This window comes from Panthera uncia, chromosome A2 (genome assembly GCF_023721935.1).
Source record: "Panthera uncia isolate 11264 chromosome A2, Puncia_PCG_1.0, whole genome shotgun sequence".
Lineage (NCBI taxonomy): Eukaryota > Metazoa > Chordata > Mammalia > Carnivora > Felidae > Panthera > Panthera uncia.
Window position 1 is genome coordinate 162,617,670 of NC_064816.1, and position 10,145 is coordinate 162,627,814.

Below are 10,145 nucleotides of genomic sequence, written 5' to 3' on the forward strand. Positions count from 1 at the left end.
GCCTGACAGAAACAGGGGTCAAGGTCAGAGAGGTGAGGGGCCAGAGGGGGGGTCAAATAGACTCATAAGGACTTTAACTTTTAGACTTAGAAAAGTGAGGCCAGGGGCACCTGGGTGGCTCAGTCGGTTAAGCGTCCGACTTCAGCTCAGGTCACAATCTCATGGTCCATGAGTTCGAGCCCCGCGTCAGGCCCTAGGCTGATGGCTCAGAGCCTGGAGCCTGTTTCCAATTCTGTGTCTCCCTCTCTCTCTCTGCCCCTTCCCCGTTCATGCTCTGTCTCTCTCTATCTCAAAAATAAATAAAAAACGTTAAAAAAAAAAAAAAAAAAAAAAAGTCAGGCCAAATTGACGATTTCATAATCAGATTAAGACAGCACAAAATATTGGGGCGCCTGGGTGGCTCAGTCGGTTGGGCGTCTGACTTCAGCTCAGGTCATGATCTCATGTTTCATGAGTTCAAGCCCCGCATCAGGCTCTGTGCTGACAGCTCGGAGCTTGGAGCCTGCTTCAAATTCTGTGTCTCCCTCTCTCTCTGCCCCTCCCCTGCTCACACTCTCTGTCACTCTTAAAAATAAACACAAAAAAAATTTAAAAAAAAAACAGCACAAAATATTAATTACCTTTCATACTTACTTTGGTAACCCCTGTAACTGGTTTTTAATGGTCTCATGGATCATTTTAATAAAATGTATATTCCAACTGAAGAGAGAACTAAGAAATCTTCTTCCCTGTAAATGATAAAAAAGATACAATGTTGAAATTGCAACCAAAAGACATAATGTTGAAATAGCAACCAAGTAAAAATTTTGCAGTAACTAAAAAACAAATAATTCTTTGGATGTTTAGTAACACTAACAAAGGAAGCATCCATAACTGTAACTCAGGACAGCAGTGGAAGCCCCTGGAGTGAAGCAGCTGAGCAGCAGGGCAAGAGCCAGAAGACACCCTTGAGCTCCTTTGCTGGACCACAGGATTCCGCGTTTACCATGCTGCCCAGTAGCTAATTAGCCCACAAACATTTCATTCTGGCTCTGGCATGGATGTCTGCATAACCTAAAATCAAAGTATGCTTGAAATCTAGCATTTGGAGATGGGAGGGAATTGAACATCAGTTCCTATCACCTTCTATAAATGAGAAAACTGAGGATCTGTAAAGTTAAGAGGCTAAGTATCTACCAAACTAGAATTTTCAAATACACACATTGCCCATGTTAATTTATACACATACTACTAAATTACACGTAGACCTAAAAAGCAGTAATGATACTTGTACTCCATAGAGCACAAAAAATACATCCTCCAAGAATTTTCCCAGTGAACAGCACCATCATCTCTTCACTGCTTACCAGTCTACCACTACTGTCTCTGGAATCCTATGGCAATGCAACACACTTTGATATAAATGGCAGGGGACCATGCTTGCAACAGGCAAGTTAAAAACAAAAAGTATTTACCGGAAGTAATTTGCCATTATAGCACAAGATATCTGTCATTTACTGAGAATGACGAAACTGACCTAACTAAAGCAATGACTGATTAAGAAACTAAGTTTGGATATTGTAAATCCAAAAGACATCAATTTAAATAAAAGAGGAGCATTAACATACACAAAAATTTACGTCTATACTACCTACGTGCACTTACACACACATAAGCTGATGTGCAGGTCACCGTGTACTGTATACAAGTCACTCTAAATAGAGTTTACTTGTCTGAACCCACTCTCAGCTGCTTTACTGTCCTTAACTTTAACCACAGTCCTGGAGATGCTGAGGGCACAGGCCTCAGGTCTAGTGCCTTTTCCAACAACGATGATGCAGTAAAAGCAGTAAGCACAGTCAGGGAACCTCCCAAGTGCTCAGTCCCTGCCAGCACCTGTGCTAAAGGTTCTATGCACATCACCTCGTGTGCTCCTCAGGAATCCTGAGAGAGAAACACCCTTGTTCCTATTTTACAGAAGGAAACACGAGGTTCCAGGTAGTCTGATCAACCACCTAGTAAGTGAACAAACAGGGATCTAAAAACAGCCTTTCTGACCCTTGGTCAGTACGGTCAGTAATCACATATGGTCCTTTAACCTAGCTGACGGGAGAGGGTGTCCTGGAGTGGGCAAATCGGGTCAAACCGTGTCTTTGCCCCTGACTAGCTGCAAGACCGTGAAAAAAATTGTTCATTTAAGGGCCTCAGAAGTGGTCTCGTCCTCCTCTGAGAGTCCCTCCCCACCTACTTCAGGGAGTAGTGAGGACTCCCTCCTTCTGCCTCATACACGTCTGCAAGCAACAAGCAAACAGAAACAAAGGCTATACTCTGCAACAAAAACAATATTCTTCTCTGCACCTCTGGCATGGGAATATAGTCAATGTTTAATAAAATAAGACGACAGAAGAATACTAAGATAACAAATCAGAACTGTCCAATAAAACCATGCAAGCCTCTCTGTAACTTTTAATCTTCTAATAGCCACATTAATAAAAGTAAAAAAGGCTAAAGTAATTTTTTTTTTAAATATTTTTGAGAGAGAGAGAGCATGAGTGTGGAGGGAGGGGCTGAGAGAGAGAGAGAGAGAGAGAGAGAGAGCGTGCGCACGCACACACAAGAAACAAAGAATCCAAATGGGCTCTGCTCTGTCAGTACAGAGCCTGATGCATCTCAAACTCATGAACCATGAGATCATGACCTGAAGTCTGATGCTTAAGCAACTGAGCCACCCAGGTGCCCCTATTATTGATTTTAATAATATATTTATGGAAACCAGTACAACCAAAACATTAGCATTTAAATATGTAATAAATATATAAAAATTATTAATGAGCTATTTTACATTCTTTCTTCATACTAAGTTTTGAATCCACATATTTTTCACTTAATGCCACAATCTGCCCGTATTTCATGTGCTCAGTAGTAACATAGGGGAATGGCCACCAAAATGGACAGTGCAGCAGTGAACAGAAGCCTCTCTTTGGATTTACTGGATGGCTAGAAAGAAGAAATCAAGAACACCACTTGACAACAGTTATCAGTATGTGCCAATAACCTGGAATTAGGGCAGAGGGTCGGGTCTGATGCACCAGGAAGTGTATTCTCAAACTTGTTTTTAATCATTCGTGACTTAAACTATAACCATGGTTCCCCCACGATTCACACAGCCACCTATCACCATCTCAGTTAATGATGAAATAAGCAATGATTTGTAAAGTGTTTGCATCATACTGCTATGCAGTAAAAATGTGCAATAAATAAAGTAACTCTTGATGGCTAGGCTGACTCCTTCATTAAAACACTGAGCATGGTACATCATCAACTACATGAACTTAGGAAAAACATCCATTAAAAAGCAGTTCACAAAACACCAAAAAAGAAAAACCCAGTTACCTCTTCTTTCTTGATATACTTAACACTTATGAAACACTCAAGCAGCATATCTTTAATTTCTTTACTTTCCTCTAAATCATAATCAAAGCAATACAAAGCTTGATGAATACGCCAAAGCCGACATATGTCTACACCCTAGGAATGACATAAAAAACAAAAACGTTAGTTTTTAATAAAGTCACATTTCAAATATGTCATAAGAATAGCTTATATTATAAATTATTACAACTCTGGATTGTTCATCAAAAAGGGAAAAATGGCAAAAGCAAACGGAAGCACTGACAGGCAATGCCGTCCAGTTTCTGCGCTGTGCACACCCTAGTCTGTAGCGAGCACTGCGGCGACCACCAGCCCCATTGGGCTTCGGAGCACAGAACCATGACTGGTGAGGGACCAAGCTGGTGAGGGACCCAGCTTTTAGTTTCTTCACTACAAGTTAAATTGAAATAGCCCCATATTGGGCACCTGGCTGACTCAGTTGGTAGAGCGTGTGACTCTTGGATCTTGGGGTTATGAGTTTGAGCCCCTCGTTGGGTGTATAGATTACTTTAAAATCTTTAAATAAATGAATCAACAAATAATTTTTTTTTTATTAAAAAGATAAAACGGCAGTGAAAATGGATCTTTTTTAAAACAGATTTTAAAAAGATAAAGCGACAACGGCTTAAGGATAAATCCTGATGCAAACAAGCATTCTTCAATCCTATGGCAAGCTGAGGGCACAACCACAAAGGGTCTTTTCTGTCACCAAACTGGTGGATCCTTGGAGGCCATGGTGGGACAGACACACGGACAGGGAGAGTGTGATTAAGTGCAAGCTTTCTACAAAGCTGTTGGCAATGTGTACCAAGAGCTCCAAATGTACATCAAGCTCAAATCCACTGACCTATGAATTACATTTCTAGAAATCTGTCATAAGGAAGTAAAAATATGAGGGAGAGAAAGACAAAGAGAAATTCCTAAATATCCCTCTAATAGCAATGATCACCTTAGGTAGTGGAATTATGGGTGATTTTTATCTTCCTCATTTTCCCTTTTATTCACTTGCCCAACTGTCTTAAGATGAACCTAAGTATCTGTTGTTCTGATCAGGGGAAAAAACTGTTCTTTTTCTAGATTTCTTAAGTGCACACCAAAGATTAAAGGCTGAGAAGTTGACCAAGTTAAATTCAATCCTCAGTTGGTGGAGTGGGCAGGGGATGGGCTAGATGGTGACAGACATTAAGGAGGGCAGTTGTTATGAGGAGCACTGGGTGCTGTATGGAAGTTCTACTCAGTCAATCCAATCCTCAACCCTGCTCTCCCTTGGCGTTCCCAAAACCTCTTCAGGCCTAGGTTGCAGTCTGACACCCCACCTCCCACAGGTGTGGCACCTGCACCTAAGCCTGAAGGCTTTCCCTACCACTCCTGCCCCCTTCCTCCTTCACTGCGTACACGCAGTCCTGGGCAGTCCGTGGTGGGGTCTGCCTCTCAGAGGACCGCACTGACACAGGCAGCCACTCCCACTCACCTATCTGTCATCCCATCCCTTCTTCACTACTAAAAATATCTCTACTTTTAACATTGGCAATGTATCCCTTCAAAAACCCCATCTGCAGCAGAGATGTGGCCATGTGACCAGATTCTGCATGCTGGATACAAGCTGAGAGTTTCTGAGAAGATCTCGCCTTGCTGCTTCCCTGCCTCTTCTTCCTGCCTGGAACTCACACCAGAAAGTGGAGGTGCAGCAGCCACCTTGCAACCATGCAGTGGTAAGAGGAAGGATGGGGGCCATACACCCCAGAAGATGGACAAAGCCTGCATGAGACTGATATGTGGAGCCACCGCCCCTGCCCACCCTTGACTGCCCACCTCTGAACATCCTAAGTTAAAAAGACAGTATCTGGGGTGGGGGGCACCTGAGTGGTTCAGTTGGTTGGGTGTCTGACTTCAGCTCAGATCATGATCTCACGATTCGTGGGTTTAAGCCCCGCGTCGGGCTCTGTGCTGAAAGCTCAGAGCCTGGAGCCTGCTTCGGATTCTGTATCTCCCTCTCTCCCTGCCCCTCCCCTGCTCATGCTCTGTCTCTATTGCTCTTAAAAATAAATAAACATTAAAAAAATGAAAAGTTAAAAAAAAAAAAAAAAAGACCAAGACCCTAACTGGGAAGGACCTGCAGTCAGGCCACTTACAAGCAAACATAATTCCTAACTGATATGAACACATGTGCTTTTAAAGAAAGGTATGTTTGGTTTTTTTTAATGTTTATTTTTGAGAGAGAGACTGCGTGCGAGCGGGGGTGGGGCAGAAAGAGAGAGACAGAATCTGAAGCAGGCTCCAGGCTGTGAGCTGATAGCACAGAGCCCGATGCGGGGCTCGAACTCACCAACTGTGAGATCATGACCTGAGCCAAAGTCAGACGCTTAACCAACTGAGTCACCCAGGCACCCCAGGAAGGTATGCATTTTAAAAAGTAAACATACTGTTTTAGTCTCCAGACTCTTCTTTAACAGCATGATAAAAGCAGTCTTTCCCATATCTTCCTTGGCAGGCAGGCCTTTCTCCCACCACATGACACACAAATCCTGAATGGCGTTCTGCAGCTTTCTTTCAGATTCAGGTAACGCATATAAAATACCTAACACAGAGCACAGGATATGTCCAGTTAGTACAGCAAACCAGTATTTGTGTAAAGTACTACGTAAAGTATTATGTACTTTAAATTGTAAAGTACTATGACTTACACATGTTCACTAAGCAAGTATCAGTTTATCTTTAACTTGCCAAAATTTATAAACATTATTTATAGAAGACAAATGATGTTAACTTAAAAAAACTGTTTACTACTGTTGTGAGAGCAGACCCAACAGAATACAGAATTTTAGAACTGGAAGACTCAGGTCACACTGCCCCAAACCGTAATTTAAGAGAAACTTGTACTAAAACTACCCGAACCTAAGTGCAACGACACCCACAGTTATTAACACTCGACACTGAAGCCAGGTCAGGGGTAGTGACCACGAATGCACTACAACTGTCCCTCGATAGGCTGGCCTCAAATTCTGGCTCACTGGTGAAAAACAGTAAAAGCAATTAGTATAATGAACATAAAAACTTCAGTGCTTTTAGTAAAAGAAAAGCTCAAGAATAAAATTAAAATACTAATATTACGCTCATAATTATAATCCATAGATATCTGAATGCCATTACATCCATGTACAATCCCTGAATTAATGGGAAGTTAGGAGAAACTACAATACTAGTGTTACTCATTTTATACAACAATTATTTGGGAACTGAAAATAAACTGTAGTAACGTTCACAAAGCTTTCGGATCTAGTATATACTGATTAGGGGTAACTTCTTTTCTTTTTTTTTTTTTTTTTTAAACATTTATTCATTTTTTGAGAGACGGAAAGAGACACTGTGAGTGGGGGAGGGGCAGAGAGAGAGGGAGACACAGAATCGGAAGCAGGCTCCAGGCTCTGAACTGACATCACAGAGCCCGACGCGGGGTTTGAACTCACAAACCTTGAGATCATGACCTGAGCCGAAGTCAGATGCTTAACTGACTGAGCCGCCCAGGCGCCCCAAGAGAGAACTTCTTAGTAAGACCTTGTATTTCCATGCAAGAATTCTGGATAAAACAGATACATAAATCCAAGTGACACTAAGAACGAAAAGTCTGATAGGAAAGTGTCACGTGTCACTAATTTATTCACAGAGTGAGGGTGAGGGCACTTGGGTGATTTGTCTTAAAACTCATTAATTAAAATTATTTTTGCGGGGCACCTGGGTGGCTCAGTCGGTTGAGCATCCGACTTCAGCGCAGGTCATGATCTCGCAGCTCATGAGTTCAAGCCCTGTGTCTGGCTCTGTGCTGACGGCTCAGAGCCTGGAGCCTGCTTCAGATTCTGTGTCTTCCTCTCTCTCTGACCCTCCCCCGTTCATGCTCTGTCTCTCTCTGTCTCAAAAATAAATAAACGTTAAAAAAAATTTTTTTTTTTTAAAAAGAGTACTTCTTTGCTCCTTATCTAGCTAAAGTAAAAGAGCTTGAATGCAAAGTTATGCCTTAACACCTTCTGCTTCTACACGATGACCAGCTTCCTTTTACCGAGAATCATTTGATACCCACTTCTAAATATGCCACATTATTAAAAATGCAACTTACCATTTAACACGACTGCACATTCCAATAAGTCTTCGTAGTTCTCACTTTCATTTATTACAGATACAGATGCAAGAATCACAGATGTAATTGCATGAATTATTTCTAGGTTTTTCTTCTACAAATGAAAAAATTCAAATTTCAAGTGAATTAAAATCAACTTAAAATACAATTTTTAGGGGCACCTGGGTGGCTCAGTCGGTTGAGTGTCTGACTCCTGATTTCAGCTCAGGTCATGATCCCAGGGCCATGGTAACAAGCCCTGCATCAGGCCTTTCACTGAGCATGGAGCCTGATTAAGATTCTATCTCTCCCCTCTCTCTCTCTCTCTCTCTGTCCCTTTGCCCCTCCCCTGTGCGTGCAGTCTCTCTCTGTCTCTCTCTCTCTCTCTCTCTAACAAAAAATATCATTTTTTTTAAATGTTACTAATTTTATAAAAATTAGTTACCCATTTTATAAAAAGGTTACTAATTTTATAAAAATCAACCCACACTTCTAGCTTACTCTAAAAAGTGAATTAAAATTGAATACAGGTCACTTGTCCAAAAAGAACACCAACACTGAATGGCAGATTAATAATGGTAAGATTGGAAAAGGTAAAACTATAATAAACAGACTTCTAGCTTTAAATGTTTTAACTTAAAATTATATACAATAACAATTTTTTAACAAAGAAAAGGTAACAAATTATATATCTGAAAGACCAATACTACCATTTTTGAATCCTGCTCTGTTTCCATATTGTCTTCACCCTGGACTTCCACCATCCGCCATCCAGCCACCGGGCTTTCCAATAGCACATCTGTTAATAAATTCTTGAGCCTTTGCCATAACTCTTCTTTCTGTTTCCTTGATAATTCATCTAGCAATTCATTTAGGCTGAAAGGGTCAGAAACATCTTTCTGAAAAATAAATGGCAACTGTTATATTTCAAATACAAAATTTTAGCTCCATCCTTTTTAAAAACAGGCATCAAAAAAAGTTTAGGGGCGCGTGGGTGGCTCAGTCTGTCAAGCGACCGATTTCAGCTCAGGTTACGATCTTGTGGTCCATGAGTTGGAACCCCATGTCAGCTCAGTGCTGACAAAGCTCAGAGCCTGAAGCCTGCTTCAGATTCTGCATCTCCCTCTCTCTCTCTCTGTCCCTCCCTCACTCATACTTTGTCTCTCAAAAATGAATAAATGTTAAAAAAAAAAAAAAAAAAAAAAAAAAAAAGGTTAAGTGCTAATTATTATTTCAAGAGCTGGGTTTAGTTTGTGAAATACATTCCTAAAGGGAAAAGTATAGGAATCATGAGACAAAAAGTAACAGATTCCTCCTCTACCTATTCCACCCTAGTATCCTAGTCTTCGGAGTTTAAACTTTCACCCACTTAGCAAAATCCTCTCTGAAATCAATCCATCCAGATGTTCACCATCTCCACGCCTATAATCAGGTTACAAAAGTATGCTATACAATAACAACGACAACAACAATAATAATGCAGCCAAGCCAACTGAGTGCACTTGAAGTTTCTGGTCTCTAACCTGACTTGGGCCCTCAACCTCTTATTCGTCTCTAGACATCATCCTCCCATTAGCCGATGAGACTACATCAGATCCTCTCAACTATCCTTAAAACCCCTGAGCCAACCACTTCGTCTCACTTCGAGCAGATGACCTCACCAACTCTTTGATACAGCAAATAGAAACCACTATCAAAAGGGTAGAGGATCCATCTGAAAGGAACTCCCTGTAGCCAATGTGATCACCAAAACAGTCAAATGTTACAAACATTGTGGTGATAATTGATCCAGGCAAGAATCATCAACAGATACTAAAACCAGTGGGTAGAAGTCTGATGAGGAGAAGTTTGTCTATTTCCCTAATTACAACTTATTTCCCAAGTTACGATTACTTATTACGAAGGTACAACAGCAGCTTCACAACAGAGAAATGTGGCAGACACCCGACCTGAGCGAGTGGCTGATTAAAACTAACTTCACCAATAACAGGACCAACTGACACCATGTGCCTCCACTGAGGAAGACAGAACACCACTTATGCAGCTCCTGCCAAGATGCATAAGGTGTATCAAGTGTATCTAACTATCAAGTAAGGGCAAACTGAAGGATATGCCACAAAATAGCTGCCTACACTCTTCAAAACCATCAATGTCATGAAAAGTAAACTAAGGCTGAGAAACTCTCTAGATTAAAGAAGCTAACAAGTCATGACAACTGAATGTAATGTGTGACCATGAACAGGGTCCTGGATCAGGGAGAAAACACAAACGCGTACTGTAGGTAACAGTATCATTGTGCCAATGTCAAATAGCCTTGTAGGATTTTTGCTGTGATTACGTAAGAGGGTATCTTTGTCTAGGCAAACCACGCTGAAATATTCAGGGATGAGATAAATGCCTGCAATGGACTCTCAAATGACTCAAAAAGAAGAGGCAAAAGTGGGGCATGATAAAGAAAATGTGGCAGGTGACAAGTGGCAAGTCTAAGTGCAGGAGATTCAGGATTCTTATTCTTCCCATAACCTTCCTTTAACTCTGCAGTCATTTCAGCAGCAAAGAGGAGAGCAGGTAGCCCCTCCAGGGCCCCCCCCCCCCCCCCCCCCCCCCCCCCCCCCCCCCCCCC

The 10,145-nt window shown here is 41.5% G+C and overlaps 1 protein-coding gene across 11 annotated transcripts in view; it reads right to left on the minus strand.

The window, feature by feature from the left end:
• Nucleotides 1–10,145, minus strand: part of NCAPG2 (non-SMC condensin II complex subunit G2) — a 68,337-nt gene that overhangs the window by 53,061 nt on the left and 5,131 nt on the right. For 10 of the 11 annotated variants that reach the window (XR_007460165.1, XM_049642204.1, XM_049642200.1 and 7 more), the window contains 5 exons: nucleotides 8,233–8,421; nucleotides 7,523–7,637; nucleotides 5,835–5,989; nucleotides 3,373–3,507; nucleotides 634–728 (listed from right to left, as the gene is read on the minus strand). Coding sequence is in view for 10 of the 11 variants with exons in the window: in XM_049642204.1 (XP_049498161.1) it covers nucleotides 634–728; nucleotides 3,373–3,507; nucleotides 5,835–5,989; nucleotides 7,523–7,637; nucleotides 8,233–8,421 (689 nt within the window). In the remaining variant the exon portion in view is untranslated. Of the gene's footprint in view, nucleotides 1–633; nucleotides 729–3,372; nucleotides 3,508–5,834; nucleotides 5,990–6,326; nucleotides 6,422–7,522; nucleotides 7,638–8,232; nucleotides 8,422–10,145 lie in introns of those variants that run through there. The other variant, XM_049642208.1, reaches the window with a different exon arrangement.